This window comes from Leguminivora glycinivorella, chromosome 11, assembly GCF_023078275.1.
Source record: "Leguminivora glycinivorella isolate SPB_JAAS2020 chromosome 11, LegGlyc_1.1, whole genome shotgun sequence".
In the NCBI taxonomy this organism is placed as follows: Eukaryota; Metazoa; Arthropoda; class Insecta; order Lepidoptera; family Tortricidae; genus Leguminivora; species Leguminivora glycinivorella.
This window is the reverse complement of record NC_062981.1, coordinates 3,051,335-3,071,474: the sequence shown is the minus strand read 5'-3', so window position 1 is coordinate 3,071,474 and position 20,140 is coordinate 3,051,335. Positions and strand designations below refer to the sequence as shown.

At 37.5% G+C, this 20,140-nt stretch overlaps 1 protein-coding gene across 1 annotated transcript in view; it reads left to right on the top strand.

Moving 5' to 3' along the window:
* The first annotated feature begins 15,050 nt into the window (after positions 1–15,050).
* The window catches only part of LOC125230985 (frizzled-10-like), a 31,247-nt gene continuing 26,157 nt past the window's right edge, over positions 15,051–20,140 (top strand). Inside the window, exon 1 of the mRNA XM_048136307.1 lies at positions 15,051–15,372. Coding sequence (XP_047992264.1) covers positions 15,205–15,372 — 168 coding nt within the window. The 5' untranslated portion in view covers positions 15,051–15,204. The remainder of the gene's footprint in view (positions 15,373–20,140) is intronic.

The window sequence follows — 20,140 nt, the reverse complement described above, 5'->3', positions numbered from 1 at the left end:
GCCGAATATTCGTATTCGGCAAATTCCATATTCGGCCCATCTCTAGTCCGTAGTAAAGTAACCGTGGAACTATTTCTATGGTAAATGACGCACTAGATCCGATCTCTGTCATCTGATTTATTTTCGTCATTCTTCGGATCGATGTTGTTTGAATAAAATATTTCCTTTGGCAATTTTATGTTTGTGTTCCTAAGATGTAACTATTTTAGCAAAGCCTCACATATTTTTAACCCCCGACGCAAAAACGTCGGGGTGTTATAAGTTTGACGTGTCTGTCTGTCTGTGTCTGTGTCTGACTGTGGCATCGTAGCTCCCGAACGGATGCACCGATTTAGATTTCGTTTTTTTTTGTTTGAAAACTGAGTTAGTCAGGAGTGTTCTTAGACATGTTTTATGAAAATCGGTCCACTGTTGTTAGGTTATTGATTCATGAATATTGTCCGCAGTGACCAGAGTCTTGGTACTGGAAAAAAAATCTAAATTAGGTAAATGAAAAGTGTTGTAGGTTAAGGCACTGTGGTAAAAACAGTATTGGAGACGATCTTGGACTGTGATCAAAATATTCAAAAATTTAAATTTTGAAAAAACACCAGACCGCGACATAGTAGACCGATTTTCATGAAACATGGCTAAGAACACTCCCGACTAACTCAGCTTTCAGACAAGAAAAAACTAAATCTAAATCAGTTCATCCGTTCGGGAGCTACGATGCCACAGACAGACAGACACGTCAAACTTATAATACCCCGTCGTTTTTGCGTCGGGGGTTAAAAATGAGAACGGACGAGTTTGACAGGTGACAATTTAGCAATCGTATGCGGACAACTTGGCACTGTGACCGACGCGACGAAACAGAATTTTGTACGAATCGGTCCAGCCGTACTTGAATGATTTTAACATAGCAACAATGTTGCAGGTTGCTACAGCTCCTTCGAATTACTACCAATATGGCGGCAGGAAAGTAATGTGTGTCACCGAACAATAAGACATTAACCCATCTTAATCGTCCACTGCAATTACACGACATTAGGTATTCTGTAGCTGAACCTGTAATTGTAGTAATTCAATTATTGAGTAATCGCTTGGTTGTATATGGTTTGACATTTTATAGTGAAGTATAGACAACTTTGAGCAAAGAATGCCAACAGCAACAACGCTTTTTACGTGCTTTTTATCGTCGCTCTCAGTATCATCATCATCATTCATTATTGTTCACTAACGCCGTGTCTTGCGTGGGCGACGGTCGCGCGACCGTCGCCGTCGCGTCTCATACTTCCATATCGATAAGGTTTGATTTCGTATGCGTCGCATCGCCGTCGCGCGACCATCGCGCGACCGTCGCCCACGCAAGCCACAGCGTAAGCATAGACTGCATCTAACCCCCAGAAAATATCCTGTAATTTTGAAAGCTGAAGTTTGTTCATTGCAGTAATTGTTTGGATCGCCTAGCTGCCATCACCTGCCGATGCCGGCCACTTGTCTAACTCCATTATTTGCAAAAACATAATGGTCAATTGATTAGTTACGAATCTTGCTAAGTTTTACAGTAAGCAGATTGATTTCGAGAATCACGTACTTAAATTAGGTGAGCAAGCACACGTCTACACTCTAAAAAATGAAGACCAACTAAGAGCAGTTTTCTCTTAGTTGACGTTAAGTTAATCACTACAATTACGATCTTATATAATTCAAATAAATCTGATTACTAAAAACAACAAGGGAATGTATGGTTGAACTAATAACTTAGGTGTTTTGTTATTCCTAACCATTGTACACCTTGAATCAATTAATAACTTGTTAGGCATAACTATGTATATAACATAGGTGGATTCAATCCTTAGTTGAACTTACTAAGTTAATTTAGTTAGCATAATATATTTTTCATGGAATTATTGAACAAGATCTTAATCGGTTCAGTTACGTTGCCAAAGTAAGAGCAATCAAAATTACCTTATTTGATATGTCTAAGATCTTATCAGGCTCGTATGGAATCAAGATGCTTGACTACGACTATCAAAATATTGGTAGGTGTAACCAAATTTTTTTTAGAGTGTAGCTTTAGCCAATTACGAATTATGTCGAAATTTAGAGCGGACACTTATAAAGGTATCTCCCTTCATTATCTGTCGGCTACCCTCAAAATAGCTCATCAAATACCAAGCTCTTAATTAGAGTAAAAACAGGGCAATTTCCCGGCCGCTTGACAACAGCAATTATTATAATAAGCACAATTAGTTTAATGGCGAAAACAGCGAGATAAACGATTAAAGTAAAAACTCTTATAAAGTCATAGTTGTCTCTGTACTTGTTGATATGATGTTGGCAGCACGTTTTTGATGAGTAAAAAAGATGTGAGAAAAAAAAATCCTGACTAATTGTCGATTGGTCGCAGTGCTACCGTAAGGGCCTTAAGACTTTATTGCGATGAGTATAATTTATTTTTACAAGTTTTGCGTCACATCATATTTTCATAGATTAAGTAGATTTCTTTACGATGTTTCATTTTCCAAGAGAGCAACATTTCAGAATCAAAAATATCTAAAACCAAAAGATAGAGGTTTTCCTATTCCGATTGTGCCATTATGATACTCTGTGTATTCAAATACATAATTACATCTTATTAATTGTAGTAGCTTTTTACTTTAGTTGAATTGTGATGATTTATTGTACCTAATGTTGACATGTAAAAGTGCCCCTGAGGCCTAGTATAGGGTAAACTCGCCTCATTCGGTGACACGCCTAATTCGGTGAAACAACTAAAAATCGTCTTTCGGAATAGTGCTTCAAAGCTTGTATCACCGAATTAGGCGTGTCACCGAATGAGGCGAGTTTACCCTACTTGCTGAAGAAATGTGTCTTTTTTTAAATCGACCAAACGATGGAATGGAACGCTGCGTGTGCAATCTGGTGTACGACCCTTTTCCTTTTTTCCTTTTAATTAAATTTAGTGTGTTCTGTTCGGTGTCCTGCCGTTTCGCCAAAAAACGTTTCGTCAAATTTCATTTCCCAATAATCATATCGCAATAGTTTCATTTCCCAAAGTATTGTTTGGCAAAGGTATGTTTCGCAATGAATTTGTTTGGTCAAATTATCATTTGGCACAATTTTACTTAGTCAAATTTTATTTAGACAAAACTTTATTTCGCAAACGTTTTTAATGTCAAAACTTATATCCCAAAAACATGTTTGGTCAAAATTTCACATCGCAAATTTCGAAAATATTTAGGCATTTGCATTTTCATTTCTACGGGATTAATTTAATTTACCGAAGATTTGTTTGCCAAATTTAACTTAAAATTGTCAAATGATAATTTCAGCGACAGGGTCAGTTTAGGTGCGACGACGAGCGAAGCGAGGAGGAGCGTGTTAGGTTGTTAGGTTGACGTGTTAGCTTTTTAAAGTAATTAAAAATTAATAGAACATAATGGTCTTGAAAACATAAGGTTTCTTTTTAATAAAATGTATCCGGACAAGTAAGTGAAAATGTCATCCTTGACATTTGCAGCAGGAGGAAAAAAGTACGACATACACATTATTTCACACAAATCTTGGACACAAAGTATAAAATCAACAAACAAATTTCTAGTGCGCCATTTAATTACAATATATTGGGAAATGGAAATTTTGCCTAACAATACCTTTGACTAAATAATATTTGGTAAAATGATATTTGACCAAGTAAATATTTTGGGAAACAAATACTTGCCAAAAAAAGTTTTGCTAAATGTCAATTTGCGATAAGTTGTTTTGCCAAACGTTTATTTGGGAAATGATAATTTGGGAATAATAGTTTGGGATGTGAAACTTTGGGAAACGTTTTTTGGCGAATCGTCAGTAAACCGTTCTGTTCGTTATTATTCTTTTTTTTTATATAGATCACAGTCTGTTGTTATTTTTCTTGTAACGTTTTCACTTTTATTCTTTTTAACTGTTTGACCACTTTTCTTGTATGTGTTTTGCATTTCTTCTGTCTGTTACCCTCCGTGAATCTTTCTCACTTGATGGTCTCATCGGAAGATCAGCGCTGGAAGTCCCCAGCAACACGCTGAGATGAGGCCATTTCGTGGCACTTCATTATTTTCTTATTATTGTTATTAATGTGTATTTTGTCTTGCCTGTGTTCACGAATAAATGTTATTCTATTTTATTCTTCTATTCTATTCTAAATATAGCTAAGGCAAACGAGCAAGTAACCTGACAGTATGAAATCACTTTTACCCACATGGATGACTGCAATACCAGAGGGGCAGCGCCTCAATACAAGGTAGCCAGCTTTAAAATGGTACCGAGGTACTACGCTTGAAACAGTTAAGTTAATGAAATAGTCCATACAAAAAATCAACTCAGCCGTCCTTGCGCATCGGAAGGAATGGTCAGAGGCTACCGCGAATATCAAAAATCGCTTTGCTATCTCTCTATCACTGTAGCTCGATATACAGGAGTGATAGAGAGGCAAATATCAAAATTTCGATTTGTATGACCATTAAATACTCAACCTTATTACAACGTCACAAAGTCTACAGAGTTAGTTAAGTACATATGAAGCCAGTTCAGCTGCGCACGTCATAGTTTTTGCGTGCGCCCGCGCCGGCATTCCGCTCAAATTATAGTGAGTGGGGTGACCACTTGCAAGGAAACTTGCAGGACCATTGCCTGACCTTACAACTTCACAAAAGTAAAAATAAAACAAATAAAACGTGTCGAAGTCGTTCGTATCAAAGGCAAAATTAATCTAAGAGCAGTACGAAATGTTTTTCGCCAATTCCCAAAAGTGGTCATATTAAAATATGTAAATGCAAATCCGTACTGTGAACACACTGGTACGACATAAATACGTGCGTTTTCACATTATACGATGCGATATCGGAAGTAGGAAGGATTTCAAAGGAAAAAAAACAAAGATAATTAAATAAACATATGATATGGGATATCGGTCCGACATTCGATATCGGAATTATCGGATCGGATAATGTGAAAACGCACTAAGGCGTGTGATCGGTGTGATGCTTGACGAAATCGCTTGACGTATCGTCAGTAATTCGCAGCATTGCATCATAGGAGTTTTATTCCTGGCAAGCAAGCATGGTCGCGTGATAAACGATATAACGTGAGGCCGTCTTTATTGCACTATTTGTAAGTGCGATAGGGACGCACCTATGCGATAAAGTTTATCAATCTAGTGTGCTTAGAGTTTCTGATTTCTCGACCTATTAGAAGTCTCGAGTTTCGAGAAATCTCGAGCCCAAAGTCTCGAGTCTTCTCGAGTCTCGAGTCTTTTTTTATAAATGGTAAAATTTTGATAAAATAATAAACAACAATATGATTAGTAGTTTTTATTGCACCACACTATTATAAAAAATGCGTAACAGCAATAAAAATCTTCTTTGAAATAAACATAAATCAAATTTTAACAAGAAAACTACAATTATAGTCTTGAAAATAATACCTAATCCTTTAACTTCCCCGCCTGTGCACGGGTTAAGTAAATTAAAATGTCATGTATTAAATCATAATGTCATTGAAATTAAACGTTTAAAATAACTTCTTCTTCTTCCTCGTTTCCTCATTGCCGAGGATCGCGACCACAAGTAGCGTGTCTCCATTGAACGCGGTCATAAGCCATGTGGACTGCACAGTATACGCTATCGCCACACGATTTCTTCACACAGTCAGACCATCTATTACGAGCCCCACCCCAAGAATGTTTACCATTAATTCGCCATATTATGCATTGGTGCTCTCATAATGTGTCCGAAAAATCTGAGGGTCGCTCTTGGCATATTTTGGAGAGCCGTGTGGTGATATTCAGTTCTTGCAGAATAGAGATGTTTGTTAGTTCTTCTAGCTTTTCAAGTTATACTCGTAGCAGTCTTCGCCAGCACCACATCTCAATAGCGTCAATCTTAGCCACACCAAAACTTTTCAGGGTCCAAGTTTCGGCACCATACATAAATATCGAGATTATCGAGAAGACAAGAAATCGAAATAATCGCACTTTATTTTGACGTCGGATTCCTCTGTTCTTCCAAATCTTGTCGAAGTTAGCCATAGCACTCTTCGCAGGTTATCAATGACCCAAGATACATAAACGCGCTGACTTTTTCGTAATGACGAATTGCTTTTAAATAACACGAGGCTGTCAAAACTAGCCAAAGTCGCTGCCAGCTTACGTTGGAATGAGAGGTTAGGTCGCTTTATCTCGTTATAATTTATGGCCGCCGTTCGACACCGTCTCCACCGCCTCGCGATGAGACCGGGCAGAAGGTAAAAAGTTGCATTTCACTTCAGGTCGTACTTTACATTCGGGACTCGAGACGTCTCGAGTACCTGTCATTTTTTTCTCGTCTCGAATGAAGCCGAAATTCTCGAGAAGTCTCGAGTTCGAGACTCTCGAGCAGAAACCCTAAGTGTGCTACGCCCGTTAGTTTAAAAGTGATTGCACTACGCGAGAAAAAGAGCGTTGTACTCCTCAGTCCAAGGACCTCATGGTCACCCCAACCTCCCAGTGACGGATTCGTTTTTGTCCCTCCTGGCAAATTCATTTAATTGTCCCCCCCTCCCTGGACTTCAGCCGACGGCGCAATTAGCTTTTTGGTTTTTAGTTTAATGGAGGTGAAATACCTTGGAGGATTGTTTTTGTCGGCCGCCATTAATGCGTTTTGTGGGGATTAGTTGTTGTTACGTGAATATGTGAATAAAAATAATGAATGAATATTCCTATATGTATAAGAATTGTACGTCAGTATAATTTACAATTCTTATAAAAGAAATTCCAAAATTTGACGCCCTCCAAAGTATATTTTACAAAAACTGCCATGGTTCTCTGCTCCTCCATTTTAAGAAAGTTTTTTGTTTGTTTATTAAAATAATTTCGTCACACTAAACAGACCTGCTTAGAAATAAATATTAATAAGGTTTCGATCTTTGTATTTTTAGCTAACTACTTACTGTCCAAAACAAGAGTGACATATGACTTGATGACTATAAATATTATGATTGTAATTTGACTAATTTGTAATACCTATAAGAACCTAAGCACCTATCTACTTGTACAGGAAATCCATATTTGGGACATGATTTCCTGCTGTATAATACAACATTAAATAATTACATTTACCACTCTGGAGGTCATTACGTAACATTTATACCTTAAGCATAAAGGTGGATTGGAGATGGGAACTGCCTAAGTGCCTACTTAAGGCTTTTGAAGACACGCGCGTTGAAGTCTTATACAGTATATTAAAAAACCGGCCAAGAGCGTGTCGGGCCACGCTCAGTGTAGGGTTCCGTAGTTTTCCGTATTTTTCTCAAAAACTACTGAACCTATCAAGTTCAAAACAATTTTCCTAGAAAGTTTTTATAAAGTTCTATTTTTGTGATTTTTTTCATATTTTTTAAACATATGGTTCAAAAGTTAGAGGAGGGGGGACGCACTTTTTTTCTTTTAAGAGCGATTATTTCCGAAAATATTAATATTATCAAAAAATGATCTTAGTAAACCCTTATTCATTTTTAAATACCTATCCAACAATATATCACATGTTGGGGTTGGAATGAAAAAAAAATCAGCCCACACTTTACGTGTACCGGGGGTACCCTAATAAAACATTATTTTCCATTTTTTATTTTTGCACTTTGTTGGCGTGATTGATATACATATTGGTACCAAATTTCAGCTTTCTAGTGCTTACGGTTACTGAGATTATCCGCGGAAGGACGGACGGACGGACGGACGGACGGATGGACGGACGGACGGACGGACGGATGGACGGACGGACGGACGGACAGACAGACATGGCGAAACTATAAGGGTTCCTAGTTGACTACGGAACCCTAAAAATGACAAAACTAAGCTGCCTTGAACGTAGGCGGGTAGCCAAATGGGTGTATTTATTCGTGATTCATTCACATATTTTCTGTAGACATAGCTTAAGTAGTGCAATGCAACATGCCCCTTGAATTTCCACCTTTACATTCAATATCAATATCATCCCATAACCATATCAGATTCCCCATAGCCAAGATCGAAGTTTGCCAATTGTGGGCATAATGTCATGGGCTCTGTCACTCTAGTAATTATCATTTAATAGATTAAAATAGATATCCGATTAAACAGAAAGCTCTAAGAAGAAGAAGAATTTATTGTCACACAGAAAAACAAAACAATTCGAAATTTTGACGACCGGTCTGGCCTAGCGGCTAAGCCGCGGACCCGGGTTCGAATCCCGGTAAGGGCATTTATTTGTGTGATGAGCACAGATTTTTGTTCCTGAGTCATGGATGTTTTCTATGTATATAAGTATTTGTATATTAAATATATCGTTGTCTGAGTAACGACAATACAAGCCTTCTTAAGCTTACCGTGGGACTCAGTCGATCTGTGTAAGAATGTCCTATAATATAATATTTATTTATTTATGAAATAAAAGAAGTAGGTATAAGTATACATCAAAGTGTAAAGTTCACAAATTGATTTATTTACATGATAAAACATATTGGACTAAGAAAACATAAATAGGTAGGTAATTATGAATTATTCTGATACGAACGCCTTTCCAGCTCAATGATAAGGTTCAATTAGTATGGCAAAAATGTGATTGTTGTGTTGTGTTGTTGTTGTAAGTGTAAAGGTTAACAAGTCAAACCAAACATCACTGTTGTATAGGTATAACGTCATCATATAGGTACATACATACATACATACAATCACGCCTGTGTCCCATTAAAGGGGTAGGCAAAGCACATGAAACTACACAAGTTTCAGTGCCACTCTTGGCAAATAAGGGGTTGAAAGAAAACGACATTGTGACATTGCAGTGACAGGTTGCCAGCCTCTCGTCTACGCCACGATTTAACCCATATCCCACAGTCGCCTTCTACGACACCCACGGGGAGAAAGGAGGTGGTGAAATTCTTAACCCGTCACCACACAGGCACATATAGAACTCATCATATGTGAGTGTGCACGTGAAAACGTCCCACTTTGTCGATTGCTATAAAGCCGCTTTGTCAGTTTATTCATATAAAGATACAAGCAAATCTCGCGTTAATGGTAACCGACAAAGTGGGACATTTTACTAAACACACTCACATATAGAACTATTAGTTCTTAGGGAGGAACTTTTAATAAAATTAGTCGGTTATTCAGTAAAATGAAATATGAAACCAAAATTAAATACAATTTAATTGAAGAAAATACGAATACAAGTACATTTTCAATATTTGAATTAAATTTATGATTAAAAATCTGAGAGCTAGTATTTAAGTTTGTAAGATGTTAATCGAGCGAGCGTCTATGGCCAAATAGGCAGAGTTTCGGTCCTCGCAGGCTGAGGAAGGGGTCCCGTCGGGTGGTCGCGTTGCCTCGTCAGCAGTTTGCAGACATTGTAGCTAACAGAACTGTATTATAGCAATCGGAACAGCACAAAGATCTAAAGCCGTCCCGCCCATTATTATTCTTCCCATACATTCCATACCCATATCTGGACACGCCAAAATGACTGTTCTATTGTTTCAATAGCACTTCCTTCATAAAATACCATCTACAACCAAAAAGACTTATCCTAAAAAGAACTACAGTCCATAGTAAACTTTTCATCCTGTTGTTTAAGTTGAAAATTCTTTGGTTCGTTTAGTAGACGGTTTTATATTGTAAAATACTAAGGTCCGACCGAGAACGATATTTTTGTCTCGGCCGAGAACGAGACCGAGACCGAGATTCAATTTGATTCTCGGCCGAGACCGAGACCGAGACCGAGAATTTGTAAAACAGTAAAAAAATATGCCATTTTTACAAAAAAATGTTTTCATAAACAAAATTCGCCTATTAACCAGGAAACCAAGAGTATGTTGGGTCCTGCTTAGTGTTTGGTCCCGTGTTCCGTAACTACCCAAACCTACCCGCACACCTTACCTATCTACCGTAGCAAAATAGACTACGTCAGTGACAAAAACAACTATACGGCTCGCCCGGTGGTAAGCAGTCGCCATAGCCTATAGAGGCATGCAATTTCAGAGGTTTTACACGCGCGTTTAATACCCTGATTTTTTGTGACTTTTTGCAAGAAATCATAAAACAGGTTGCCGAATCGTGTTTTCTACGGGTAGTTTTCCAAGTTTTCCTTGAAAGTCTTTAGGTACTAAGCTTTACTTTGATTTTGACGTATTTTTACGCACATGATTCAAAGTTAAGGGACACGAACTATTTTTTTTGATAGCGATATTTCCAAATTTGTATTTCCAAAATTGTATATTTCCAAAATTATTGATATTTATAATTGATATTTCCAAAATTGTATGTATGTATATCAAAAACATGACTTTGGAAAACCCATACTTACTAAAAAAACTAAAAAAAGCATCCACAAAGCTCAAAATTTCGTCCGATATTCCGTAATTCGCCATTTCTATCATGTAAGTAGGTATTGTTCTAACCTGCTGCTTCGATTTTTCGCGCCGTCGTTGTCTTCCACACACATCAAGTTGTCGTAAATATTTTACACTCTTTTATGAATTATACCTCGGTATTTGTTTGTTTTTGGCTTAAAATATCGATAAAGACCCTACCAAAATCACTAAAATCGGGATACCAAACGGGCGATGTAACAAACTGAAAGCTAAAAACCGCAGTCTCGGTTTTGCCGAGAATCTCGGCCCATTTTGGCCGAGAACCGAGACCGAGATCTCGGCCCGATTTTCGGCCGAGAATGCCGAGACCGAGACCGAGACCGAGATCTCGGTCGGACCTTATAAAATACATAGTGCGAATTTATTGTGAACTATGTTGCGCCTGTGACTTTGTATGTGTCCATACGTGTCTGTTATAAATGCGAATGCAAGCAAAAACACCGAGAAAAACAGGCCAGGCTTAAGAATTTAAGGCTTGAGAAGGTGACAAATTGTCTTAACTAGTGGGAAGACCTTGCAAGTATAAATAAACTTAACAATAAAGAAGAGCGTTTTTGATCAAGCTGCAACGGACTACGGACACTTACGCTGACCCTCAGTGCATAAGCTAAACGATCAAGTGGGCTGGTACCATGTCTTATCTGCATAGCTGGGCAACTAAAAAAGTTAACTTCGTTAATCGTTAAAGCGATACATTTCGACAAACTTAACGGAAGTTAAAGTTAATCGATAATTCGTTAACACGTGATAAAAATTGAAAGAGAACAATACTAGCTTATATATAATTTCGTATTTTTAACGATCGACATCGGGTTTTTTCAGTACCTAGCGTTCACAACGTGTTTTTCGCTGCGCCGCTGGCGCCTGCCATGCTAGATTAACGATTAACGGACTAGGATAAATTTAACGGAAGTTAACGAATCCGTTAACATTTGTTAAAGTTAACTTAAAAGTTAATCCGTTAATCGAAATGTTAACTTCGTTAATTAACGATTAACGGATTAACGAGTTAATGCCCAGCTATGCTTATTTGTCTACCGAATGAGTTGTGGATCAAAATCATTTAGTGCGAAGTTGAGACCACGAGACCACGCGAATGAGACTGGCATCTTGAAAACTGTGCAGCCGGCATCGGGCATATGCTGTATGTATACCATTATGAGATGAACTCCTTGAAGAAACGACCATCAGGAATGTCAAAATTCAAACCTAATCGAGGGTTTGGAAAAGCTGAAGTTTTCAGTAACCTTGCTGAGCTACAGACAGATGGACACAACAGCATGTTGAGCGTGTTGTAACTCTTTTGCGTGGGTCAGGATTCGAACTTAAGAGACGGTTTGTAAGAACCTTTGGTGTAGGTATCTAACCTTGCTGAACAGCAGACAGACGGACACAATAGCGTGTTGGTTGTGTATTTGCATGTGTCGATCGCTTTGCGCGCGCGCCGCCATATCTGACGTTTTAATTACGATTCCGGAGAGCTGTAGGGCCCCAGTGCGAGCGGTGTGCGGTTTATAGAGACCACAAACTGTATGGGATTTTAAGCATTTACACATGCAAGTTATTGCTGCAATTTTTGAGACTCAAATATGGGTAAGATGTTGTGGCAAATATGACAAATACTGCATTTCTTTCTTGTATATACCATACCTTTGTTTCAAAACCTGAGTAAATTCAGATTTAGAGTCATTAAGTAAATTCAGTCAGCATCATCCCACTCTCATGCACTATTACATCAAAGTTGCGGGCAACTCACAAGTCATATCTTTCTTCTCTATTTCTTTTCAGCTTATTTGTGTTCATTGCTGAACAGTAAAGAAGCCTCTTTCATGGATTTCCATTCTGTTCTTATATACTGCAGTTGTTTTATGCTTAGTCATGCCAGGCCCCGTAGACGAATGGCATTTCTGCGACGCGAAACGAAAACGTAACGTCGCGAAAGGTTGTCTGGCTCTGTCGCTCCAATACGCAATAGCGATAGAGATAGGTAGCTACGAAAGAGATATTATCGTGAGCGTTTCGTGAGCGTCTGTGCATTCGGCTACGCACACTGGTCAGCCCTGCCCCTGCCGTACTCTGGATGATAAAGCAACTATTATATTAAGGTTAACTGGAAGAGATCCCTTAAAGGGATAAGTTCGCCTTTGTACTGAAACTTTTTATTTTAAATATTATGTGCTGTATTATTTTCCTGTACAATAAAGTGTTTACTTACTTACTTATATTGCTTGAGTAATGTAACAGCTTGACGCTTTCAGACATCAAGCCCGAATTTACAGAATGCTTTATTTGTAAAACATAGGTACATAATTAGGTCTTAGGTCTATGAATGGTCTGAACAAACTATGTTTTGCCGGTTGGCATACAAATGTCAAAAAGGACGAGAGGCACGAGAGCAAATGAATAATATAAAATTAATAAATTACAATTAGTCAGAATTAAAATTACAATTCAAATAAATAGACACAATTAAAATTAAATAAAGATTTACAATTAAATACAAAAAATAGTCATTATACATTACTTTCTAATTGATATTTTGTATGTCACAATCATCTAGATATTCTTTTATGGAATAATAAGCCTTATTAACAAGAAAATTAAAAAGATCTTTTTTGAATATATTCACGTCCTGTAGTCTTCGTATGTTATCTGGTAAGTTATTATAAATTCGAGGTTCCATTCCAAATATACTTTTTGATAGAACCACAGCAGCACAGCAAAATTACCACAGCATAAACATTAAAGAACCACTCATCATACTTATCTATTCTTAAAATTATACAGAATGCAACGCCCTAAGTATTGCTCTGTAAACACAAAGTTCAAAAAAATTTATACAAAGGGATGTAATTATCATTAAAAATGAGGTTAAAGGAAAGTGGTTTCCGCAGAGCTGATAAGGTTAGACTGATAAGGATGATGTATTTTGTGAGCGGAACTTCATAATCAGTGGTGTTTTCCGACAAAGGAACGATTGTTCTGTGGTCATTAGTAGACATTGGCTATCTTTTAATGGGCATGGTATTTGTTTTTTTTCTGATTTGTAAACGTGTCCTTTTTTACCAAACCTACATTTACTCAGATCATACATTTTCCTTTCAAATGGAAATGGCAAAATTAGATGCCCCGAAACGAACTTGAGTTTTTGAAGGACTTTCTCGGACATCCATGACCTTTAATGGCATATGAAGTTTTGATAGTTATTTTCCGCGCTTTCCGCCTCCACTGGCCCGCACCCCTCACCCCACCACGCATGCGCCCTTAATTAGGCATTCCGGCGGCGTCCGGCGCGCGCGCAGCGGCGCCTTTGTGCCCGTCCCGCTCGCACAGCGCCCTATTCATACCCCCCTCCCACTCTAACGCGACCCGCCGACGCCTTTCAATATCAAACATACTCCATTGCACTCAAAGCTCTTCCTATATTGGCCCTGATAACTTTTAAAGATATGAAACTTCTACAACGGATTTTAAGTCTTAAATAATACTAAGAAAGTGAGAAATTGGATGCGGGTAGTGATGTATTAAAGGTGTTATTGGAGTGATGTAATGAAGGGCCCTAATTGTGTATTCTACTTGGGATGTCGAACTGAAAGATAAAAGTAGCGTCTTGAAATGTTCTTGAAGCTAAACTATAAACACTGGTCATTAACATGAGACATACAATTAAAAGTCGGGTATTGGAACGCGTAAGTAGTATTAAGTATATATTCTTCTAAAAGACTATTAAGAGTATACTTATCATATACCTATTAAGCGTTAACATCTAGCTCAAGATGAAACTATTAATCGTTAACATCTAGCTAGCTTAGCTCATACTGTAATACAGCAGAAATTCATGTAATAAAAGCTTTAAACCTCTCAATTACTACACTTTTATTGCAGCAATTTCATAAAATAAAACCAGCCAAGTGCGAGTCGGACTCGCGCACCGAGGGTTCCGTACAAACCTTATGAGGAAATGGGTAGTAAGGTTAAAATTATTTAAAAAAAATATATTATGTGATGTAACTAAAAATGTATGGTTTTCGTAATTTTTCCTTTATCTATGCTATAAGACGTTGCTTCGTACCAAATTTCAAGATTCTGAGTTCACGGGAAGCACCCTGTAGGTTTTGATTCCCTTGCAAGTGTCGAAAATTTGCGGCATAAACGGCTGTATCTTTTGATTGCGTTGGCTTAGAAGTTTGATTTTTTCACAGCTTCAAGGGACAGTAGACCTGAGTAATTGATATAAATTTCAGCTTCATACCTCCACGCGTTCCTGAGAAAAAGGGTCTTGACAGACGGACGGACGGACAGACGGACAACAAAGTGATCCTATAAGGGTTCCGTTTTTTCCTTTTGAGGTACGGAACCCTAAAAATTGAACCCCATGGGCAGATACACTTAATTCCACATTATCCTTCCATTCTACTCAAAGTCGTAAGAGCGAAAGAGATAGCGTAAATTACTACCACCGATTGCAGTGAGCCGTACACGAATTAGTTTTTTTTTTCTTTTCTTAATGCCCTGTTCATGCGTTCACTTCAGACAGGCCTTTATCGGAACATATGCATGTTTCTGAACGTAGCGGCAGACCGGTTTCGTTCCTTTGCCTTTGATTGAACGCCGCGGCGCCGAGTTCGAATTACGAATTTCAAATCAGTCCGGTGCAAGCCGTTGTGGAGCGCGCTAGTGTCCGCGTATTGTAAAATAAAATAAAATGTTTACGAGTGAAGTTTGAGTATAAACAAAGTTTTAAACTGTTTTAATATGACTATTGTTGTTGTGTTGTGATTATTAAGTGTGTTGAACATGTCTCGGATTATTATTGTGTTGTTTTTGGCCGCGGTGGCGGCCCAGGAGGAGGAAGGCGGTAGATGCGAGAGGATCAGGCTGCCTCTGTGCCAGGACCTGGGGTACAACTGGACAGCCATGCCCAACCTCATGGGCCATCGGGATCAGAAGGAAGCTGAAGAAGCGGTAAGGATTTACATTCAAACTTTTTCTGTAAGAGGAAACTTGTATGAGAATCTTTTCATGAAAGTTTCTACATACAAATGAACACAGTCATGAACACTCAGCCGCGTAGCGTCTGTGATTGCCGCCCGGGGCCGATCACCAATTTTGCCGATATGCCGCCCCTCTTATGATCAACATATCTACTATATCTAGATTATTTGGTCATTATAAGTGCGAGTTGTGCTATCGTTGTAAGTGCTCCGTACACCACAAGAAGAGCTTAAGCGCCTCGTTTTTTGAAGACACTTAAATTATTTTTGAGAATAATCGATATTCTGAACAATTTCTAGAAAAACGAAACGGAAATTAATTTAGGTAGATTTCAAGAGATTTGGTAACTCCTTTCAGCGGCAGAGAGTGAAATTTGAGTTTTTTTTCTTTTAAGTCCGACTTACGCTTGACTGTAGATTAATAATAGGCTTTCCTATGTAATCCATAGATTAAAGGCTATCTCGTGTATTTTTTCTGTGAATTTTTTACCCATTTTCTTAAATTACTTGACTAAAAATAATTTAAGAAAATATTTTTGAAATACTTATAAAAAGCTCTTTCATTTGATATGTAACACAATATAGTTTAAGAAACTTCAATTTTTACTTTTCATTTTTATTAAACAAAAGTGACCCCTACAATTAAATTTTCTTAATTTAAATTGCTTGTCCGTCTTTGGGTCACAGGACATTATGTGTGCCAAATTTCAAGGTAATCGGTGCAGTAGTTTTGGAGAAAATTGGCTGTGACAGGCGGACAGACAGACGCACGAGTGATCCTATAGGGATCCGTTTTTCCTTTTTGAGGTAATCCAAACCAATAGCTTGTGTCTTTTGTTCCTACTAAAGAAGACGGTCAACCAAACCTTGGTACTAAAAAAACGGCAAATTTGAAAAATAGAGGGCTCAGCGGCTAGCTAATTTCTTGAAACGCGTGCTTTGACGTTGGCGGAATCATCGACGAACCATATCCTGACACTTCAAAAAACTATTGAAAATATAGGGGCAAAGGTTAAATTCCCATAGAAAATGTAAATTTCGCGCCTTTTTAGGGTTCCTTACCAAAAAGGTACAAATAAATTGGCCTTATGGTGCGACTCTGTCCGTCTGTCTGTCTGTCTGTCACATTATTTAATATCTCGAGAACTATTATGCTCATCATCATCATCCTCCTTGCGTTATCCCGGTATTTGCCACGGCTCATGGGAGCCTGGGGTCCGCTTTGACAACTAATCCCAAGATTTGGCGTAGGCACTAGTTTTACGAAAGCGATTGCCACCTGACCTTCCAACCCGAAGAGTAACTAGACCTTATTGGAATTAGTCCGGTTTCCTCACGATGTTTTCCTTCACTGAAAAGCGACTGGAAAATATCAAATGACATTCCGCACATAAGTTCCGAAAAACTCATTGGTGCGAGCCGGGGTTCGAACCCGCGACCTCCGGAACGAAAGTCGCACGCACTTACCGCTTATTATCATCCTTATTTGAAATTTGCAATACTTATGAACATCGTTAATCTCTACAAATTGAAAGCATAATTATATTTTTTTAAATATATTAATATTAATAACAGAAAATGGCCAAAATGAAAGGGGGAAAACTATAAATTTCAAATTTACTAGGGCAATTGGGGTATCGTTAGAAAGAACTCAAATTATACATATTATCAAAACTATTTTTTTCATAATTTTTTTGTTGTGGAAAAAAAATGTTTTTGGAAAAAATTTGAACTTTTTTACTTTATGAAAAATCCTTCTAGATTTACATTTTCAATTTGAACACTCTTGCGGGTGTTTCTTGTACCTGTATTTTTTACAGAATAAAAGTTTTTGCTTTCAAAGAGAGGAGAAATGGTTCAGATCGGTTCACACAATAAACAATTATCCAATAAAAATCATCCTCCATACTAGCTCGCACACATTAGTTTACTTAATTTGCCGAAAAATATCACTGTACGTTGAACGCTCATTTCCTACATCGCGTTTTTCCTGATATAATGAGGTCGCTTCAGGAGTGTCCTTACATGTCGTAAACTATTGAAGTCGAGTCTTGATTTTCTTTGGACGTTGTCTAACAATAAAATTGTATATTAAAATATTACTTATGTGGGAATTGAGTCTTGAGAGATTTAGTCAAGTTTGTAGAGTTATATGAATAACATTTGATGATTCACCTATTGAAAGTTTGTACGGAACCCTCGGTGGGCGAGTTCGACTCGCACTTGGCCGGTTTTTTTAGTGCTAAAATTTGGTTGACCGTCTAATATTACTCGGTGGCCTTAGCACTAAGCTAAAGTATTATTGTTTACTTACTCACATAACATACGAGAAATATTTCAAACTTGGAACAAAACTAATTCAACATTCAATTCAAATTCAAAAATACTTAAATAGACACTTACACAATTTGAAAATAAGTGGATTGAAAAATGAATATCAATCCAAAAATCAAATGTAATTAATATTTTCCTATTATAATTTAAACTTAGCACTAAACTTCGGAACAAAATGACGAATTTTGTTTGCTCAACTCAAGTAATCATCTGTCGTAAGTACATAAAAATATAAAACTCCATTCATTACAAAGTGCTTAACAGTATGAAGATAAGGTATTTTATCGTGTAATATAGGTTCCGCTTAAGCTCTTTCGCCATAGTTTTACGAACATTCGCCTATAGTACGTGCGCGCGGCCGCTCGCGCCCCCGCCCCGCGTCCCTCGCAGCCGTGGTGCATTCGGCGCCAGCACAAAACAGAGAATTGGCGCGTTTCTCAGCGCGATTTGAAAAATGTTGGTCTCATAATAAAATTTTATTTATTAGTAGGGTTCCGTAACAAAAAGGTACAAAGGAACACTTATGGTGCGACTCTGTCTGTGTGTTATAATTTTTAATTGCCGATTTTGCCGCCCCTTGTCATGTGCCGCCCGGGGCCATGGCCCCCCCGGCCCCCCCCTCGCTACGCCACTGATGAACACAGTCATTGGATATTTATATTGTAGTTTTAAAATTGACAGAATACTTACATATTTTAGCGTTAAACCACAAAAATAGTCTTTGTGGCATAAAATTGACATATATCTAAAAATTTCTATATTCCTGTTTTTGGTTAGGTACTTACTTCTATTTAAATTTATTTGAGAATCGAAGAAACATTCAATGCAATATTATATATCACTAAATTATAAAACGAAATGGCATGGCAATAAGAAACATGCTCAGTTTTAATTAAAATTTGTGTAGGTAATGAAATAACGTCAACAACTGACGTTTCCACAGGTACAATCAAGCGCACAAGTTTTTAGTGTGTTATGTCAAACTTTTAAATGAAATGGATAGGTTTTTAGTTTATGTCAAACTTTAAAATGAAATGGGTAGGTATGATTTTCATTATTTCGTTTTCGGTCGTACTTTAAATAAGCTTACCATACACAACCATTTCAAAACATACTTTTAATAAGCAGGGGTAACATGACAAGCGTATTATGTTACTCTTGCCCTTTTAACAAGGGGGATTTGATTTATAGTTGATTATGGAATAGATTTTATGGTCTGTATGTAATGAATCTCTTGTGAACACATTGTAAAAGTTAAAAGGGAATAGGGAAGGGCAAAAACTAAAGAATTGTTATTATACTTTACTAGTTATCAGAAGAAATGTGTTTCATTCGTGGTGGCACTTTTTTTTACGGCTTTTTTTTGTCTTTTACGATCCGCCAAGTACGTGTAAGTAGTTAGACATACTAGATATATCTAAGTAGGCGCTCGTTATGACATGACATAGGTAGTGGACGTAGTAGTAGACTATTTCTATGAAATTCCGTAAAACATACAACTGAAAACAAAAACATTACTTTAGCTGTGTAGGTGTACAAACCAAAATACCGTAGAGTGATGTTTACCAAAACTAAACAATGATTAGATATTTTTATTAGCACGAGTATAAAGATAGCGTAAACGAGGGGAGTCTGTTGACATTGGCTTCTGTTTCGTTCTGTTGTTTTGTGATAGAGCGATGTGGGTCACCTCACCTGTCGTAGTCATATGGAAGTTTTTGGGCTTTCTTATTGGATTACATCAGGTTTTTTTATCAAGTACCTACAGCAAAAGTCCTTGTAAAACTGCTTTATTTTTTTTCGCTAAATAAAAAAATACATCAGTAAAGTTTGGAGGAAAAAAAAGTTTAATAAAAACAACTAACGAAAACTTGCCCGTTACAAATGTAGATTAGAGTTTTAGAACCAACTCGTTCTGTTTACCCAACTCGACTTACCCGTAAAAGGCTAATAAAGCGAGTTTAAAAAAACTTTCACGTGACAATAACCGAGGCACCGCGACGTGTGATAGCTGATAACGTATCTCACATCAAACGCGCCGATCGAGGCCTTTTTGTACTGCTCATATTTGCTAAGCGACTTGATCGAGATACCTAATGCCAATAAGCGATGTTTCAACGGAAAGGAACTCAACATTTTTACTTGTAAATGACTATTTAAATGCAACCGTGCATATGGAAAATTGTAGATGTTTATCTGTTTTAGTGTCTATTGTTTAGTAAATCCTTGAAGGTACCCACTAAAGGCACTAAAGTTCTTTTACAGAGTCTGCGGATTACATGATAGTTGTTTATCGTTCCATTCACAAATTGTATTTGCTTAAGAGGATACGGTAGCGAAAATGCTAAAATGGAAAGGATCCCCCCTTTCACCTTGGGAATTTTTGTTAAATATACAAGTGTTAT